We start from the raw sequence: 21,210 nt of genomic DNA, 5'->3' as shown, positions 1-21,210 counted from the left end.
GGGAAAGAGCTATTGGATAATGGTAGAAAGTGAGGGTTTTTAGCTGTTTAACCCACGAGGGACATTGGCCCCATGCTGGTAACTGGGTACCAAGGCTCAGACCCATCCCAGAACCCACAGAATGCCCAGAAGCTGCCTTATCTTGCCTAAATCCTCTGATTTTTCTGAAAATCTGCACACAGCATGTCAGATTCCAACAGCTGGCACCCACGTGGTTTTACCAGACCTGGGTAGGTGCAGTTGGGCTGTTAAATCCTGCTGCCAGAAAGCCTATGCAACATTGAATTCACTGTCAGAATCTCTGTTCCTTTCCTTGTAGACACAATCTAAGGGTCAGAAGCACAGCCCCCAGTGGACTTCGGTGGAATGTGAAGCTGACCCTTTTACTGCTTTTCATTTCCAAGGATTTTTACTTCCCTGTAAAATGCCCCTGGAATGCTGACTTGCAGATGGTGTCTTTCTTCCTTCCTTCCTTCCTTCCTTCCTTCCTTCCTTCCTTCCTTCCTTTCTTCCTTCCTTCCTTTCTTTTTCTTTCTTTCTCCCTTCCCTTCCCTTCCCCACCCTTCCTTTCCCTTCCCTTCCCTTCCAGCCCCTTCAAACTAAGTAGTCTCAGATGAGATGCTTTTTTACTTGTAAAACTCAAAATTAACTTTAATACCAAAACGAATCTGTCAAAATGACTAGTCTCTGATCCTTAATTATCTGGACTAGAATATTCAGATATGAAAATTCCCTATATGGGACCCTAAAACCTTTTTTTCTTCTTCTTGTGGTTTTGGTTCTCCAGCCCTGAGTTTTGAAAGTGGCTTTACCTCTGTATTAGAAACCCACATGTATACATAACCAGTTTGGGGTTGGCAGCCTGTCTAAATAGACATGCTAAGTCCACCTCCATCCATTTGCCAAATGTCTGTTAAGTAGCTGTTCATGTCACGAATGCACTGTGATACTGAGATGATTGAGAATGTTCCCTGCCTTCAGGGAATCACAGTCACTGATGGAAAGACAATAAAATGAACGATTCCAGTACTGCAGTGTAAGCCATACAGTCTGTGCACACACAGTGTTATGGGAGCATTGACATGCATTAAATGCTTAGCAGAGTCAGTGCTAAGCACTTTGCATGCATGATGTTATTAATACCTGTTCAATGAATTCGTGACTATTCTATTCCCATTTGACAGTCGAAGACAGTGGGGTGTAAAGAGCATAACTCATTTGTTCAAGGTCACAAAGTGAATAAATGAACTTTCACTGCAGCATCCAATTTTAAAATCACTTTAAGAATACCAAGGAGATGAGAAAACCATAATTCAAAAAGAGTCATGTACCACAATGTTCACTGCAGCTCTCTTTACAATAGCCAGGACATTGAAGCAACCTAAGTGTCCATCAACAGATGAATGGATAAAGAAGATGTGGCACATATATACAATGGAATATTACTCAGCCATAAAAAGAAACAAAACTGAGTTATTTGTAGTGAGGTGGACGGACCTAGAGTCTGTCATACAGAGTGAAGTAAGTCAGAAAGAGAAAAACAAATACTGTATGCTAACACATATATATGGAATCTAAAAAAAAAAAAAAAAAAAAAAGAACTTGAAGACACAGAGAGGGGGAAGGGTAAGCTGGGACGAAGTGAGAGAGTGGCATGGACTAACATATACTACCAAATGTAAAATAGCTAGCTAGTGGGAAGCAGTCGCATAGCACAGGGAGATCAGCTCGGTGCTTTTTGACCACCTAGAGGGATGGGATGGGGAGGATGGGAGGGAGGCGCAGGAGGGAGGGGATATGGGGATATGTGTATATGTATAGCTGATTCACTTTGTTACACAGCAGAAACTAACACACCGTTGTAAAACAATTATACTCCAATAAAGTTTAAAAAAAAAAAAAAAGGAGAGAAGTGGAAAACTTGGAGGGAAAAAGGGATTCTCCACCACAGGATATGGTGCTTTAGCTAAAATTTGAGGATGCCTAAGACTTGGGATGAAACAGAAGAGGAAGACTTGGGATGAAACAGAAGAGGGAGGACTACGATATCCCAGGCAAAGGATGCTGTGTGAGCAAAGGTTTCAAGGTGTGCTGAGCACAGAAGCACTAAGGGAGCGGGTGAGGTTGAAATGGAGCTGGAAGGATGGTGGATACAGTCAGTTTATTATTTTAATTCTACAAACCTTTCCTGTGACTTCAAAATCCACTTTAAAGGGTAATGTTTTACTCGCTTCTATTTTAGTGACCACTTAACACCTTACAGGGAGTGTCTTGTATAATATCCAGCCCTGGGAGAGGACCCAGTTTTATCCACGTTTGCCTCTGTCTCTGCAGAGAGGAAATCATCCCTTTTGCATCTCTTGGCATTGCTAAAGGTTGCTGAGTCCTGGTTTCGATTAAGTTTGAAATCACACACATATGTCTGTTTCTCAGGCAACATTTCTTTAACCCAGTTGAATTGTGCTGATATTAAAACACAAAATTGAATGATTTGTGGTGTCTCCATGGGTTTGAGTTTGAGAAGGCCCAATAAATCATATTGAAATAATTTCATAAGAATTCTTGATGTTTGGCACCTTTGAAAAATCAGGGAATGGAATTTTTTCGCTTCTCTAGTCTGGAGTAGTTTGTTTTTGTTTTTGTTTTTTTCCTTTAGTCAAGTGAAGTGGTTCTGGGTAAAAAGATCCAGAAAATGGCAAACCATCTGAAAATGTCAGATGTGGATGGTTCACTTGGAGCAGTAACCCCATGAGCTGGAAATCTGTAATTAATTACTTAATTTCATCATCTACATGTAGAGAACGTTCTGTGTACTTTAGGGCTGCCACTTTGTAAGGTACATACTTTGTGATCTAAATGGCAAAAAATGCAAAAGTTAACACTGTTCATTGCTGGTGAAGTTGTGGGTAAAACATGTACTATCAGGGCAGGTCGGGGAATAAATTGATCACAGCATGTGAAGGGTGTGAAGGGTGATTACTGGTACTTAGTTAAATGAAATATACTTTTTTTCCCTTTTCAGTGTCTGTCCTTTTGGAAAAAGTTGAAAAACACTCTCACATCTGCCGCTCAACAAGGAAATGTTTAAATAATGAGTGAAACAGCTGTATTCTGGAATACAATCCACTGATTAAAATCAAGCAATGCCTAATCATCTAATCTAATCAATTAGATGTCTTAGTCTTAGAACTCGAGGATGTATTATTGAGTGAAAAAAGACGAGTTCCATATAGATAGATTTATTATATAACTTTTATGTAAAAAATAGAGCAAAACAAAAAGCATGCACATAAAATGCTATGTGTTATCTATGTGGACATATAAATGGAGATAAATGTATAATTTAAATATTTACAAGGCTACATAACATACTGATAACAAAGGTGACCTGGGGAGGGGTGAAGGCACTGACACTGGTGGGTACAGGGTTGTCAGGGAAACTTTAGACTCTCCTAATAATTGTATTAGTTAACCCTAGCTTCTTCAACAAATAAAACTCGATATCTCAAAGTCCAGATGGTTTTCCCAGTATGTGGCAGCTGTCCTCCTGGTGGTAATCCAGGCTCCTCCCACCTCCTGGCTACTCCACCCATGGCCGGAATCCTCTGCTGGGTCTTCAATATCTGGCTGTTAGAGGTGGGAAAGAGCTTGCCAATTACATGTAGAATGATTTCACTCATCATTTCTGAAAGTTGAATATGTCTTGATGTCTACTTGGTGGAAAAAAAATGAAAACAATGAGAACGTCCATTGGGCATTGGTTACAACTCCATCACAAGGCAGAACCCAACTGAAAGGCAGTTTAAGAAATGAGGTCTACTCTATGCCTAGAAAAAGAAATCAGATCTAGTGAACAGTTAGTGAGGCTCTGCAACAGTACTGTATTAATTTTTTGCATGTGTATTATGTAATTAAAAAATTAATAAAAATTAAATTCAGGCATAGAAATAAACAAAGATTGGTTGATTAAAAACAATAATCAGGGCTTCCCTGGTGGCGCAGTGGTTGAGAGTCCGCCTGCCGATGCAGGGGACACGGGTTCGTGACCCGGTTCGGGAAGATCCCAGCCCGTGAGCCATGGCCACTGAGCCCACGCATCCGGAGCCTGTGCTCGGCAACGGGAGAGGCCACAACAGTGAGAGGCCCGCGTACCGCAAAAAAAAAAACAAAAACGCAATAATCATTCTACTTTACCTCATCCTGGCCCCAAGTAGCTACGCAGCTTTCTTCTCTAGTCATCAGATTTTTCTGCTGTAAAATGAGGATGTGGAATATAGTCATGAATAACCTTATTACATTTATTAAATAATTGTTAGTGTTTTGTATTATATTTTTCCCACATATGTTGTGTCATTCATAATCACTAATCAGGAGCTAATCAGTATCACCATGAGTTAAATTCATTCCTACTCAAATCAGAGAAACATGCTAAACATATTCCTTTTTTTTATAGTATTTTTGAAATATGGAACTAGCTAGGGTTGCATTTTGAGATTTTCAGAGACCCACTGGGATTAGAAAATGCTATGGGAGTCACTGGCCTAAATCTGAGGTCTTCTCTGGCTCTATCATTCTAATTTAGTAGCTAGGCTAGTGCTTCATATAGAGCACTGCTTTCATGGGTATTTGTTAAAGAAATTAGTGAAATCGTAAGTTGAATTTATGCAAAAATTTATTTAAAAATATATGTGTGCATGTGTGCACAAGAGAAAGGTTTATACCGAGTACAAAAATTATTCAATAATTGAAAATATGTTAATAGATAGCTTTCTGAAGGAAGTTAGACAATCAACTCAATAATAAATGAGAAGGCATTTGATCAAATTAAACATCCATCAGGATTAAAAAGGACAAAATCATAAAAACAAGATGTAGAAAAAGAATTTGTTTTTCTTTCCGTAATAAGTAATATGATCAGATCTCAAATCAACATATAGTGCTTCCCTTAATCCTAGAGGAAATTCTCAAAAAAATTAGGGAAAAAAAAAAAAAGAAAGCCTACTACTTTCCTCATTATTTAACACTTTTTTTTCTCAAAAAGCTGTTCTAACTAGTGTAATAAGATGAGAAATTAATGGTATAAATATATTTGAAAGAAGGAAATACATAGATTTCTTCACCTAGAAAACTCAAAAAAACCTTCCAAAGAACTATTAAAATAGTAGGAGCATTCAAGTAAGTGTCAGTGTTCCAAATAGAAATATAATGAAAAAAATTATATTAACCATTCAGCATAACTAAAATATTCAAGCATTGTTAGCTATTTACCTATGGAAAGCTACAGAATGGTTTTGAGGTAGAAATAAAGATTTAAACAAGTGGACAAACATTTCATGTTCCTGTATGGGAGGACTGGGTATTTTAAAGATGTCAACCCTTTTTTAGCAAATTCAATTTAATTTAAACCAACCTCCTTCCAATTTTTCTTGGTGCGGGGGGAGGGATGGGGGGACTAGACAAAATTATCTTAAGGTTCATCTTGAAGAATAAACAGTATAATTATGAAAATGTTGAAATAAAAATAAGAGCGAGGGCAGAAATAAATCTACCGGATGTAAACTACATTATAAAGTTTGGATAACTAAAAGAATATTGTACTGTCATAAGGAAGGGATGAGAGAACGTTATGTAATGGAGTAGTTCATCCAGACAAGCTCTTCTAAGGTATATCTGACGAAAGCAGCAGCCCAAATCATGGGAAACGCACATATGCTCCTTGACGCATGCTGTCTGTCCCCTGAGCCAGGACTACTCTCTTCCCCCTGATCCCCTGTGTCTGATTGATGTCTTTTCATCCTTTAGCTAAGGTCTTTCTCTGACACCTCACTCTCTCCCCATCAACCCTGCACCATGTCCATGAGGCATCAGTAACTAGAGTATGGGCTTATTCTGAAAGTCAGTAAAGGATTCCAGTTTCATACTTAGAGGGTACTGATTCATGGTAAGAGGTCCAGCCATGGCTGTGGACCTCACCTGCAGAATGTTATTATCAGTGCTTTGCATAAAGGGATAAAGAAACTTTGCCCATCATGAGAGGCACACAAGTGAGAGAAACACCCTGTGGTAGAGCTGAAAAAATCGGGATCCAAAATTATCTGATTATGCCAAGGCACTGGTTGAATTAAATGAAAGGAAATGAAGTAAGGATTACAAGTAAGTTCTTGGAACTTGGAACATGTAAATCCATTCATGGACTGCACCCATTCATTTGGCAAATATGTACATGTCCTAAATGTGTGTCAGGCGATGGATAAACAGTGTTTCCAAGAACAAACCATGACACACATCTCATTTGTCCTTAATTAATGAATTAATAGCTCTAACAATTGCTTGATCAGAAGCTCCCTAAGAGCGGGATGGGGTTTATCACAGTCATCGTTGTTTCTCCAGCACATATGTGAGGTGGTGTGGCAGAAGTCTTTTGGTAGAAAATGGAAGGAAAATGCCTATTAGATTTCTGGGAGGATCAAAAAATTTTGTGGCGTTTTGGAACCATGTTGACAGATGGATGACACATTTAAAAACAGTACCTTCATCAGATCATGATACATTTAAAAACAGAGTAGGTCCATCTGATCACATCACTGGCTGAAGCCTTCCAGTGCTATCACATTGCACTAAGGTTGACATGTCAGCCCTTTGCCGTGGCCGAGAAGGCTCCAGAAAATCTGACCCCACCTCCTTCTCTGAGCTCATCTGTCACCTCACTCTCCTTGCCTGCGGTCCTTCCACACTGCCTGCTTTCTGATACTAGGACACGCCAAGCACCTTCAATTCTAGCTTATTCCTCTCTTAAGGCATTCGTCCTTGCTGGTCCCTGGGCCTGGACCTTTCCACTGCCAGATGCTCACATGGCCCGTTCAGTCCAGACTCAGCTCCATCAACACCTCCCCACTGCAGCCTTGCAGACCAGCCAGTCTAAACTAGACTACCTTCCTTCACTACCAGCTTTATTCTCTGTCTTCCCACTTTTCTGCTATTTATCTCCATCACCTAGAACAAAGCCAGGCCCGTAGCAGGTACTTAATAAACATATACTGAATGAAAGAATCTTTGAAATAGCAAGAAAGAAGATACTTAAATCAGACTGCTTTGCTTGAGAAAAGAAGTAAAAGGTATGTTAGAATGAAATAATGTTAATTTATGGAAGTAAAATGAATTTGGCTTGTTTTCCCTTCATTGAGACAAAGGAATCTGCCTTGAACCTGTATCACCCCTATCAAAGTTCAAGCACGTCTTATTTCCATTGTTTTTACTATTTATAATGGTTATTTATAATAAATAAAAAACATCTATATTGTTTATTTCACTACTAGGCACATTTCCATTTACATGCTAGCATAATGCGTTTACTAGTTTCTGAATACAGGTAAGTCTTAAGTTGAATGAATCTTTGTGTTTATTACGTAGTAGAATTTTTTATTTATTATGCAGTGGTATTTCAGCAGTAGAATTTCCTTTTGGATTTCTGAGGTACTGCAGCCTTAGAACAACTGTATAAAACTAAAACTACTCAGTCTTAGGCAACCAGTTTCTCCAGTATCTTGTTTATGAAAAATTGTTTAAAAATCAGAGTTACCACTTGTTTTATTATAATTGACTTTGCCTAATTAAAAGCACAAATGCCTTGTGTGGTTATATGGTTTTCTCTTTCCAGTGAGGTAGAAAATCTTTAGTTAAATAATTGTCAAGAGTTAAGTGGTACTAATATATTGTTAGTTATAAGCATTCTTCTTATTCCCCATTTTAATTAGGGTCCTCAACCTCTTACATTTTTTTTTGAAGTGAATTTTCTTTGAAAGATGAAATTACAGGCATTTAGAATATAAGTGATGGCCCCAAATCAAAGGTCTTAACATTAGACAGTGGTTTCTCAAAGGTCTTGGAGAACTTCAGAGGGCTTAAGATCTGAACATTAGAACTGCAGTTTGGCAAGGGTATTTACCAAGAGCTTAGAGTCACACCTAATAAACTACCAGAGAGTTAGAGATTCTCCAGACAAGGAGCAATTGTTACATTGATTTCCCTAGAAGTATGTGAGTATGCTTGTTTCACCACAACCTCATTAGGTTTATGTTTTAGTCTTTTTATTATTATTTTAATATGTATCGTACTTTGATTACTAGTTTGAACATTTTCCCATATGATCATTTTCTTCTTGCAATTTCTTTCATGTGAATTCCTTATAAACACCCTTAAGAGTTTAAGAAAAAGTTTCGTAATTATTGAGACAAAATGCTCCAAAAGGCAGATGCACAGTAGTTTATATTGTCTCAGTGATTAAGGGTTCCCAATGAATCCATTTGGTTTCTAAATGGGGGAAAAAATCAGCTAATATCTACAAGTATCCTGTAGATACCTTAATGTCTACAAGTGACACCTACAAGAAAACATAGAAGCTAGATCCTGCCTCCATAGCGCCATCAGCCCTATGCAAGAACTTCTGGGGAGCGGTGCTGGTGCTTGGGGACAAGACAGAACAACAATGAAAAACTTCCCAAGGAACTGGAATTCAGAGCTCAAAATCCAAATTAGCTAAGGATAAAGTGTTAGCTATTCAGGACTAATCATGTTTACCTACACAGTAGAGCATTATTTAAACATTCTTTATACACATTTCAGGCTCCTGAATAATTTAATCTGTGATTTTCTTTTCTGTTTCATAAACACATGGATAAATAACATTACCGTATTCCACTCACCTAATATCACAGAAAATCTTCCCATGCTCTCTTACTCGCCATACTTTCCCTTTCCAATTTTTGGAGCATTGACCTAAATGTGTTAGAAAAATAGAATCAATTTAATAATCTATTAGAATGTTAATCTCTTTTCAAGTATATTTGAAAGATACGATCCCTTTCGTGGAGGCACAGTGTAGATTTATACATATCAATATTTAAATTATTTTTAGTTCCAAGGACTAAAGTATAAATGTAAAGCTTAGGTGCAGCTTATGAGTGTGACAGTATAAAACTTAAATAGATCTAGAATTGGTGTGGCTGATGAGTCAGGGGACCATGGGGTCTAAATCTGAAATGTTCACTGATTTAAAGTCATTTAAATTAGGCTGTGCAGTGTGGTTGCACAATTTATTAAAAGGACATTTTAATCTTCTTGGTGCTTCAAAAATAATAAAATTGTATATCGAATTCAGGATTCAGAAGAAAATAGCAGAGTTCAAAATTATAAACCTATTTTTAACTTTAACTATTTTCACATTGCATTATAGATACTTAGATATTTTGTTATTAGAAATGAGGTATAAAGACAAGGACAAAAATCTATCTTTGTGTTTCCAGCACTTGCCAAAGAGCTTTACACCTACTCTGGGTTCAGTGAACGTTTATAGAAGAGATCAGTGAATGAGCTAGAGGGATTTCCTCAAGCACATGCAATTTTTTTTTTTTTTTGGTTGTTTGTTCCATTCACTGTACATTATCTATATGTTGCACCGTGTGTGTGTGTGTGTGTGTGTGTGTGTGTGTGTGTGTGTGTGTGTTGTGTTTTTGACTATACTGCCTTGCAGAACAGGAGCTCTTTAAAGATAATCTTTAGGGTAGACAGAATAATAGCCTCTCAGAGATGTCCAGCCTGAATCCCTGGTACCTATGAATATGTTACCTTACATGGCAAAAGGAACTTTGCAGATCCAATTAAATGAAAGACCTTGAGACAGGAGATTATCTTGGATTATTTGGGTGGGCCCGGTACAATCACAAGGGTCCTTAAAAGCTGAAAAGGGAGGCAGAAGAGGAAGTGAAAGTGAGGCCATGAGGATTCCATCCACCATTGCTGACTTTAAAGATGGAGGAGGGGGTCACAGCAAAGGAGTAGAGACAGCCTGTAGGTGCTAGAAAAGCAAGAAAATTGAGCCTGTAGAGAGAAATGCAACCCTGATGACACCTTGATTTTGGCCCAGCAAGACCCATGTCAGATTGTCAAACTATAAGGCAAATAAATGATAGATAGATGATAGATAGATAGATAGATAGATGATAGGTAGATTTTAAGCCACTAAGTTTGTAGTAATTTGTTACAGCAACAATAAAAAACGAATAGTCTCTGACAACACCTTTTTCTCATCACTTCCTCCTTATTTTATGTGTGTTCACGCCTCCATTCCATGCTGGAACAGGACAACATTAATCAGGATTCTTCTGTTTGCAAATCACAGAAAGCTAACACACACTCAAGCAAAAAAAGGAGGGGTGATGGTATATCTCCCATAAGTGGGACCTCCAAGGGATTGAGTTGGCTTCACTCCCAGCTAAGACAAGGCCCAAATCAGTCCACAAAGGCTCTTGGTCTCTCTGATCTGCTTTCCTCTATATGCAACCTTCAGCATTTCTACAATTCACATGCTTTTAGTGGCAAAACTGCCCTCTTTCTTTCAGGAAAGGATTCTAATTTGCCCATCTCTGTAGCGTAGGAGGTTGAAAGTGTGCTATGGTTATCCATTGCTACACTTAAAAATGCCCCAAGACTTACTGGCTTAAAATACAACATTTATTTACTCATGATTCTGCAATTTGGGCAAAGTCTGTGGAAGGCAGCTCATTTCTGATCTGTGTGAAACCAGCTTGAGGCAGCTCATTTGGGGCTCAAGGATCTACTTCCAAAATGGCTTCACTCATGCAAGCTGGTGCTGGCTGTTGGCTGGATGCTCAGCTGGGGTTGTTGTCTGGAAAACACAGTTCCCCTTCATGTGGCTGCTCCACATGGCTAGGTTGGGCGTCTCACAGGATGGCAGTTTTAGAATAGTTGGTCTTTGTACATAGCAATGGGGTTTTCCCCCAAGCACAAGGTGGAAGCTTCTAGGCCTTCTTAAGTTTTGGCCCCAATAGACACAAGGTCACTTGCACTACATTCTGTTAATTAAAGCAGATCACAGGGCCCAGTCCAGATTTGAAAAGAGGAGACTACATACACAAGATCATGAATTCCATTGTTGTGGCTGGTTGGGGCCATCAGAGTAGCAGTCTACCACAGTGGATAACAGAGCTTTGTGAGTGATGGTCCAAGTAAGACCGTCCGTTTCCAAAAAAATGGTACAGGCAGTCCCACAAAGGAAACAGGACTGAAAACAAACCTCAGGTATCCATAACAATCATTTCCCTCAGTGCTAGAAAGTATTCCATGAAGCAAAGCTGAATTTCCCTCTACGTCTATTGACTATACAGCTTGTACATTTCCTGGAGTTGGAGACGTGATTAAAAATTTAAAGTTAAGGAATTAACGAACTTTTTTCCCATTTGACTTTTCTTAAACTATGAATGAAAATAATGATATCATAGAGAAAACACTACTAAAAAGAAATTAAATTGTGCAGGATTCATGAATAAACTATAATGTAGGCTAATCCAATGATGTTTATTTGCAATAACCTTTTTAATGTGACAATTCCTTGGATATTGTAGTAAAATATTTTCACCCTACACGTATATTTTTATGTTTTGTGTTTATTTTCCACAGTATAGATCCCAAAATGTCAAATTGCTAGAGCTGATTTATGGTAATTAGTTTCAAGTTAGAATATTTGAAATGCATTTAATTAATTTTAGCTGTTTAGCAAAGTACAATAAGGTTTTTCGCATTAACAAAGTTTTCTTTATAATATATCAACTATGCATATGTTTAATGATATGATGGACTCAGATTACTCTTATTTGAATTTTATATTTAACAAATAAACATGCACTATTGGGGATTAGACAGTGTTTAGAAAATGTATGTATAAGGATTATTTAGGATGAAATTGCCAAAGATCCTGGAATATTTAGCACACACTTGTTGATTGATGTCACTGCGGTAAATATGAAACGATAACAACTATATAAATTATTCAGAGACTAGTCATCCACATCGGGATTCTTTAGAGATCACTTCAGAAAACAGTTTGGCAGGGCATTCTTTTTATAGTTTTTTGTTTTTTTTTTTTTGAAAATCCATGTACAAAAGAGATATAGATCCATACAAAATGGATAAATACTGATGCTTTAAAAATGAAATTAAATATTTTTAAACATTCAAGTGAAAATTGCATGGTTTTTCCTACTAAAGCTCTCTTTCATAATTTATTTATTTCAGTATTATTTTTGTCTTTCAGGAAGCCTTATATAGTGAACGTAAGAGATTTATTAAAAACCTTCAATCGCTTGAGAGTGCTTTAGTACTTTGCCTCAAAATCTGCACATAGGCAAAATTCCTGATATTATGAGTTGGGATTTTCAGTGTAAGAGGATTTAAAATCTCTGCTAAAGCACGGGCTTGTTAGCTGTTTCTAAGCGTCATATATCAGAGGGACCCAGCTACTTACCAATCGCTCAAACTAAAATGGGGCAGGACAGGACACGTGGAATGAAAGAGACCAATTTAGACCAAGTGGAAGGTATCAAGTTCTCTGAAAATGGCCCTTTTATTCTGGAAAGATACTTTATTCAACTCCAGAAGCGGAGAGAGTAATCAGCACTTACATAGGTATGGATCTCTTTGTACATACAGATACGGATCACTTTTTAAAGATTTCCCTTCATTAAAGCAATTTGAGACATAGTGTTGGAAAGTGTTTTAGTGGTTGGGTGTTTGCAGATTTGAAGTTAGAGACCCCAGTTATCTACTTATAAATCATGTGACTTTGAAACATTCCTAAAACCTTTTTCTTTTGTAATAACCTTTTTTGGGTCTCAGTCCCCGATTCTCTTGGGGTTGTGCTAAAGATCCAATGAGTGAAGGCCAAAATACTTCCCATACCGCAAAGCATTACCTTATCAAAATTTAGATCACTATGACTACTACTACCAATAATAAAACATGATTGGGTAACTGGTCTGCAAACAATCCATTGAAAAATCCAGGTGAATTGGATATGTTTTATTTTTTGAAAATATTTTAACTTAGAGAATACACATGAGGTCCAAAGTAGTCAGTACATTTGCCCCCCTTATGTTTAAAGTATTAGCTCTTACATTACTGACTTTAGATGGACACTGAATCTGGAAAGATGACTGTATAAATTTTTCCTGAATATTAGGGACTTTATTTTATTAACTGTAACCCAGAAGGAACATGGTGGGTAATAAAGAGAAATTTGCCTCCTAGTATGATTTGTATCCAGTTGGAAGTCTGGCAATGGTGTGGGGCATATGAGACCATCTGGATATTTTTGTTAATGGTTTATTTCTCTGTTGTTTCTCTCCCAGCTATCGGCAGGACCCTCATCCCCCGTTACTTTAGCACTGTGTTTGAAGGAGGAGTGACTGACCTGTATTACATTCTCAAACACTCAAAAGAATCCTACCACAACTCATCCATCACAGTGGACTGCGACCAGTGTGCAATGGTCACCCAGCACGGGAAGCCCATGTTTACCAAGGTACAGGGCGGGCTCGGCAACAAGCCTTGTTCTTCTTTGGGTGCATTGAAGCATAGTAAATATGGTTGTCTTCTGGAACTTTAACCTGACTTCTCACATCTCAGACGCTTTCAGCACTGTGAGGTCATCTTTTTTGTTCGTAACATGGCAAGACCCTATGGTGAACCCTGTTCTAAGGTGTGTGCATGTGATACAGATCCCAGGGAAGTCAAACATGATAGACCCTCAAGACTAAGAGAAGAGAGTTTTGGCTGCCTATTAAACTTAGGCTGCTAAATTAGAATTCTGGTGTTTTTTAAAAAATTGAGATGTAATTGACATTTAACAGTGTATTAGTTTTAAGTATATGAAATAATGATTCGATATATGTATATATTGTGAGATGATTACTACAATAAGTTTAGTTAACATCCATCACTACACATAGTTACAGTTCTTGTGGTGAAGACTTTTAAGATCCACTCTCTTAGTATCTTTCAAATATATAATACTTGAAAGATACTAGGTATTGTTCACTATAGCCCATGATGTTGTATATTACATAGAATTTTGGTTTTTATACAAAGGGTCTTCAACAACTAAAAGAACACTCTTCTATTACTGTGCAGTCAGTATTTGTGTTTTGTTACTAAAATTAAACAATTTTTAAAGCTAAATTCAAATATCAACAAGCAGGGGAAAAAAATCAACAAACCACAGCTCAACTAGCCATAATCTTTAAGGAACACAAAAACATAAAGATGTAAATGGAACACTATAGACAATCCCTTTATATCTTCTCCCAAGGAGAAAAATTAGTAAGAATAAATATTTAGTCAAAGAATCTGGCGAACGGAAGTTTATTTTAATGAACACTAGTTCATTGCATTTTGACTAAGATTCAATGTGAAACTAATTTGTAATATCTACGATAGCAGCTATCTCTTTTAGTTGAAACACAAATGACAACCCTCTCTTTATAGTTAAGAGAAGTTGGATTATCAGGGTTAATTGCAGAAGCCCAATTATAAAACTGAAGATGTGTTTGTTACTTATGCACCATTTTGCAGAAAGAGTAGCTATAAAATGTTTATTATTTAAAGTATTCTTTGATTTTGGTGTGATTTAACCTTTCCGGTGCCCACGAGGGAGTAAAAAACCAAAGGAAATGCTTATAAAATGCTTATAAGCAAAGGAAATGCTTATAAAATGCAAAAGCAAATCATTAAATGCTATTGAGTTTATGGTATCTTGATTTTTGTCAATAGACATTTTAAATGTGGAAGAGGAGATGGGTTTTTCCCTTTCTTCCTTTTTAACAGTTGAGCAGAGAGGAAAGTTCCCACTGCATGTGAAAGTCCATGCTGGAAAGAGCGTTTTGCTGTGTGGAAAGGAATGATCACCTAGATGATGGTTTAGTCTGTGGCTCACCTGTTTTCGGAGATACAAAACATCTACATCACCTTGTGGATACCTGAGCCATTTCTAGCATTACAAAGCCTGAGCACTGCAGAGAAAGCCTTTTTTTCTGTTGCTTCATTATCGTTTGTGTAGGCTTATTGTTACTTTTAGGTCATTCAAGAAAAACACACCAATTCCTTACGCTTTCAGGGAAAAAAGAAATCCGTGATATGTAAATAAAACTTTCCCATAATGAAGGAGCTACTTCCAAAGCCTATAGCGGCCGAAAATAAAAATGCATGTTGAAATAGCGCTTTCATCTATTTCCTCAATTTCTTTCTTTCTCAGACCAAAACTTTTTCAGAAATGAGCACCGTCAGTTGTTCCGAAGATACAGTGCTGTACATTCTGGACTGGTTTTAAATCAAAAAGAATCCAGTTCTTTGGATGACTTGATAAAGTGCTTTTTTCATTCAAATTAAGAAACTAAGGCTTTCCTCTGTTGCATTCTCCCCTATCCTGGAGCACTCCCCTCTCAGATGGTACTCACCTCCCAGACAGGACAATCTCCTGAATCTCCCAGACAGGACAAACTCCTGAATCTCTCTTGGTCTCAAGCTTTAATTATTTAGATCACCCATCTGACTCTACTCCACAGCAATACATTTGCCAACTCTTGTAATGAATATTTCTATACTGTGGTGAAAAATATCCCTTTCTGGGAAATGTAGCTTAGCTGTGTGGACTTCATCCAGATGCTAATTATGCACATTTATTTTTAGAAAATTCCAAAGCATTCATTTTTTTTTCTTTCTTTCTTTTTTTTGCTCCTTGGTGATTATTATACTAGCCAAAGAATCTTTCCAATTTTTCTTTTGTTCTTATATTAATTAAAAATAAGTCATCTTTATGTAATAAAATAATATGGCTATCTAGTAGAAAACAAGGGGCTAATGACATTTCAGTATCACAAAGTAAAATAGTTTGGAATTTTTTAAAGGGGAGCCTGCTATTAGTACATGGCATCACTTAGCACATTATGTGAGGCACTATCACATTGTTCTGATTTAGAATATCAATAAACTCTAATTCTCCAAATAGCATTTGACCCAGCATTTCTTAGTTGCTTTTATGAAAATGTGGTCAACTGGTGAATCAAAAATCAGCTGCAGTCCTAATCAACAGTAATATTTAATATTCCTCAGGACCATAGTGCATGTTTTGCAATTTCCTGATCCTAGGAACATTATAGATTATGGATAAATATGTAATTAGAGTTTTTAAACACACATTATGAAGGCTTTCTTTTCTGTATTCAATTTCGAATCAAACTGGAAACAAGGCTTACTAATCAGAAGAGCAGTCACCAAGGTTTTCAGAGTCAAAGACCCCTTGAATTGTATTTGAGGGTGTGAATTCTGGCAGATAGTGGAAAAAACTCCTCTCTGGGGTACATATTGGGTTATTTTGGGGGCTCACAAACTGGAACCATAATTACAGCCTTTAGTGGACACCTTATCACTTCTGTAAACATAGGTTTATGTTTTTTTCTGATCTCAATTATTTATTATGAAATTATTTACTACTGCAGAAAAGTACCATGGAAATACCAACCAGTTTTCCAATATGAATCTTCATTCATGTCTTTGACAGTTAGTTCATCATTCTTACCTTAGCCTGTACACCATGTTACCGTGTTATACTCCAGGATTTATACATTTATGCTCTTATCCTGACTCTAACCAAATTACTATAATATCAATGATTGTATTGCTCTAATAAATGTGTATATATGTATGTATTGACATATGCATTTACATATGCAGCATCTCAAAGTAAAACACAATGAGCTTTTTGCAATGGTTAATCTAAAAGCACTAGTCCATGCATGCTGTTCAAAGCATAAAGGCCAAGGAAATTAAATGAACATCCCCACCTAAAAAGTACATTGTATTTCATAAAAGCTACATGAGAATCATTTTGTTATACAACTACATGGTCAGTATTGCTTTACAATTAGTCAAAGAAAGAAAAGGGTTAAAAAGCTACCGGTTAGTTTGAGAAATGTTCTTTTTTAGTTCTCTTGTTCCTGGCCTAGTCTCAAGCTAGCACGTGATCCGCTGAACGCCTGCCAGCCTCTTTCTTGTTGATCCTCCAGAGACCATCTGTGCTGGGGGCATTGATTAGAGTGTGTCTGCTGGGATTACATCTTTTCTGTTGCCATGCCAACTAATCAGCTGATTTTGGTTACCACAGAAACAAAATGTCAGAGCTCACAGTACAGTAACATGAATTCAGCACAACAGAAAATGTTTTCTTAATTGGGGACCCTTTTGATTTTGGATTCCAAGTGAAAGGCAGCTTTTTTTAAAAAAAGGCCAACTTTAGATAAAAGCTACATTAATTGTATTGATTACAAGGAATGCACAGAATTTTTCTGAAAAGAGAAAACATTAATTCGCCTTCATAAGTTATGCCCATTTTTTTTTTTTTTTTACAATTTCCAAACATTAATTGTATTGATTACAAGGAATGCACAGAATTTTTCTGAAAAGAGAAAACATTAATTCGCCTTCATAAGTTATTCCCATTTTTTTTTTTTTTTTACAATTTCCAAACAAGGAATATATACTTTTTTTTTTTTTCTTAAGTGCCTCTATCCCATTTGCTGGTTGTTGCATATAAAATAAACCACAAAGCCTTCAGTTTCCTTTAACCTCCATGATGGGGGCAGGGGTTGGAGAGACTGCATAGGGCTTGGGTGGAGGCTGTGGGTAGAATTACTTGGGGAAGATTAGCAGTGACCAAATTCTCTTCCATCTTTTCATTCAAGGAAGTCAGTCATTTAATTTCCCTTAAAGAAAACACCCAACACAATCAACTTAGATTCAATTCTCAGGATTCCTCTTTTGCACATGCTGTGCCTTGGATAAAGATGATTCCTTGGTTTTGGCTGAGAAAGGAGGAGTCCAAGGCTGTTGAGATGTTCCCTTTTGTAGGCCCATAGCAGTTTGGCTGCATGAAGAGTCCTCAGCTGGTTTGCTATGTCACAGTAAACAAAAAACACAGTTTAACTTGACCTTGGAGCTGCTCCAGTTGAGTAATTCATCAGACGAACTCCATCCAGGCCTTCCCTTTATGAAATTCTATTCCAGTAGAAGTAAACCGAAACCACTCTCTGCCTTGGGTTTATGGTTCATAAACACAAAACAAACAGATTAGATAATAAAAAAGGATGACATTTAACTGGGCTAATATTTGTTTAAACAGCCAATAATCCTCCCTCTTTAAAAGAAAAGGATTGTAGCATCCAGATATCCCTTCCCTGTCCTGTATTGTCAATACATTTCTCTGTCAATGTCTGGCTGCAGTCACCTCCCCTTTGTGAAAGCCTCCACTGCAGGTGGCTTCTGTCATGTTAACACTCCAGGGGGAATTGCGTGTCTTAATCTCCATGCAACTCTTTTGAAAACCTTGTTAAATTAATTCTGATGCTGATGAGGCTCTAGAGGAGTGAGGTGGGGACGCTGAAGTCTTCCCCAATTTCACTGTGCTTGACTCTCACGGCAAAGTTGCCAAAAATGAGGCTCCGAAGAACGCTCAGCCAAGGACTTTTGGGGCAAAGAGGCCAATGCCTGAAATTACCCACAGATTCTGCTAATTGCCTCTGAGTTAGAGGTCTTCACCCAGATTATCAATAATTATCTGACAGTGCTTCTGAGACCTTTGATAAAATGAAGATGGCAGACGTTATTAGCATCTTTCTTAAGTGGTGCCCTATCAACACATTACTAATTCTCCTGCACTGGTATTTCACTTGTTTAAAGAAAATATTACCTTAAATTAGAGAGAATAGAAATCACCTAACCCAGTGCCTAGGACATAGTTGGAACTCAATAAATGGTGGCTTTTTGTATTAAATTCCCAAAGAAGGAAGTGATTATTAATATTTCATAAAAGGTTGATATAAATTGCTAATTATCTTCATGGACTATAGTTTTAGAAATGATCATATTCCCTGTTCAGTTGATTGCTTTTTTTTTTTTTAATGTGTAGTGCAATGATTTCCAAAGTTTTGTTCTTTTCTCAGTCTAAGAAATCTTTCTTCGAAAAGGCTTGATCAGAAGTCCAATATTTAAAACAGATAAAACTGAAGCTGTTCTGGTTGAGTCTAGAAAGTGAGTGGGAATCTCAGCATCCAGGTGGAGGCTAAGCTTTTCCCAGCAAAGCCCCTGAGACACTGCTCAAACCCCCCCCAGGTCTCAGATAAGACATTATAACAACCCCTGGTCTAGGGTTCTGTGTTCTTTGGTTACATGTCTTTCATCTTTAAACTATCGTTTACTGACAGGTACAATACTAGGCAATCTATATACACAACTTCATTTAATATACTTTCCCAACAGTCCTACCTAAGGATATTATTATCCTCATTTTACAGATGAGGAAACTGAAATTTAAGGAATTTATTTGCTTTTCCCAAAGTTGCAAAATAAGTGGAAAATAGAGTCAGGATTTGGATTTAGGACTTTCTGATGCCAAAGCCTCCATCCATTATTTTCTACTGCTTCTCTAAGGCAAACATGGACTGAATAATGAGCTGTAATTGTTTAACTACAACTGAACCAATATTATGCCTCCACTTTCTATCTTATATAGTTGAGATAGAATGAGTGCCATGAGACTACCCAGCATTTTCTTTCATTTCAAAGTCATTAACAGTGAAAAGAAAGGCAAATAAAATAAGAACTACATGCCAAAAATCATCTGACTTTCAAAAGAAGATAAAAATGCTACCCTGTCTCTGATCACTTTATCAAGGGGTTTCTGAGCCTCAGAAACTCTGTCTCATTAATAATATATATTTTTCTTAAATTAATTTGGCTCCCCCAAAGCCTGGCCCTTTACGCAAGCAGAATTTGTCATGGCTGATAGGATGTGATTCAAGGAGTATATTCTAAATGTGCCTCTATTTTCCACGTGTCACTAACTAATACCCACAGCCTTGGGTTAAGCGTTGCCCTCTGGCATTTCTCTTTGGAAATGAAAACTTTCTCTGGAGGGGCAACGTTGTAGAAACTCATACGTAAGCAGGAATACTTTTATTAGATACTTTCTCCCAGAGTAGCATAACCAAGATTAGAACAAGGTCAAACTCTTATGGTAGAAGCATAATGAAAGTGGAGAAAAAAGGAGGTGAAAGAGTAGCAATTTTGTGGGGGACACACTGTGTGCCAGGAGTTTTTGACATATCATTGCTATAAGATGGGTTTTGTCTGTATATTTACAAATGAAGAAATGGGGGCTCCTGGAGTTTCAGTAGTAACTAGTCGAGTTACCTTTAGCTCCTGGCTAGTGAGCAGCTGTGCTGTCTTTTGACCCCACTGATTCCAGAACTTACACCTGTCTTGGTTCTCCTTGGATACATCACCTGTGTCGCATTTCTGTCAAGATCCAGCACCGCCCAAGGGGAGTCAGGGAGAGACCACGCTGAGTGGCTGACCTGTGAGTTACAAAAATGTGGTGAGATCACAAAGCACCTAATCACCGAGTCCGTTGTTTGTTGCTTCCAGGTGTGTACAGAAGGCAGACTGATCTTGGAGTTCACCTTTGATGATCTCATGAGAATAAAAACATGGCACTTTACCATTAGACAATACAGAGAGTTAGTCCCAAGAAGCATTCTTGCCATGCATGTAAGTAAATTTCTATTTTCCTACCTTCCGTTCATCCCCTCATTTTACTCAAAAAGGAGAAGCCCCGCTTTCTCACCGTGAAAGAACTCCCAGAGTCTTCACACTTTAGGTAATTAACTCTAAATTATGAGTTTTTCCCCCAACCATTTTCACCCACAGGCCCCTTTCCCCCTCCTTTGTTTCTGAGTTTGGTGCATTGTGAGCCTTTTAAAAAATAATTTATTATTTTAAACTCCAAATTGAGGTTACCTCAATAAACAGTTTGTACTTTTCTTAAATTCCATGCAGTCATTATCAAGTACTGCTCTGCCTGGGCTAATAAACCTGTTATGTATAAATGGGCAAAGAAATAGAACAAAGAGTAAGAAAAACAGTTTCCAGTTTTGATTGGAACCATCCGACAAGACTTGGGGCTCACATACCTCAGATCCGTGTCCATGCCCTTCCTAACCACAGCGCTGGGAAGCAGCAGGACACCTGGGGTCCTCTTGGTTGCATTTGGCCATAAATCACATCAAATTTATTGAGCACAAATGAGGTACAAGGGTGGATTTGATGGCAATCTAGACAGATTTTTAAAGGTAAGACTTGGTAGGAACTCATCAGGTCAGTCCCTTAAGAAGGAGTCACATAGCATCAAATTAAATAAATCCCTCTTCCAGAATGCACGATGCAGCAGTTTCTGTGAAAATGCTGTGGAACAAAATCAGACTGAATGAGCCTGATTTTTAAGACCCTGTACAATGAAAAGAGAATACA

General features: G+C 37.6%; 1 protein-coding gene across 3 annotated transcripts in view; it reads left to right on the top strand.

Annotated features, from left to right (window-relative positions):
- The window catches only part of LDB2 (LIM domain binding 2), a 388,388-nt gene that overhangs the window by 293,541 nt on the left and 73,637 nt on the right, over nucleotides 1-21,210 (top strand). For all 3 annotated transcript variants that reach the window (XM_007449816.1, XM_007449818.1, XM_007449817.1), the window contains exons 3-4: nucleotides 13,203-13,375; nucleotides 20,329-20,451. In XM_007449816.1, coding sequence (XP_007449878.1) covers nucleotides 13,203-13,375; nucleotides 20,329-20,451 — 296 coding nt within the window. The remainder of the gene's footprint in view (nucleotides 1-13,202; nucleotides 13,376-20,328; nucleotides 20,452-21,210) is intronic.

The sequence above is a fragment of the Lipotes vexillifer genome, unplaced genomic scaffold (assembly GCF_000442215.2).
Source record: "Lipotes vexillifer unplaced genomic scaffold, Lipotes_vexillifer_v1.1 scaffold1067, whole genome shotgun sequence".
NCBI lineage: Eukaryota > Metazoa > Chordata > Mammalia > Artiodactyla > Lipotidae > Lipotes > Lipotes vexillifer.
Note: the sequence above shows the minus strand (reverse complement) of the source record. Positions and strands in the feature narration are given on the sequence as shown.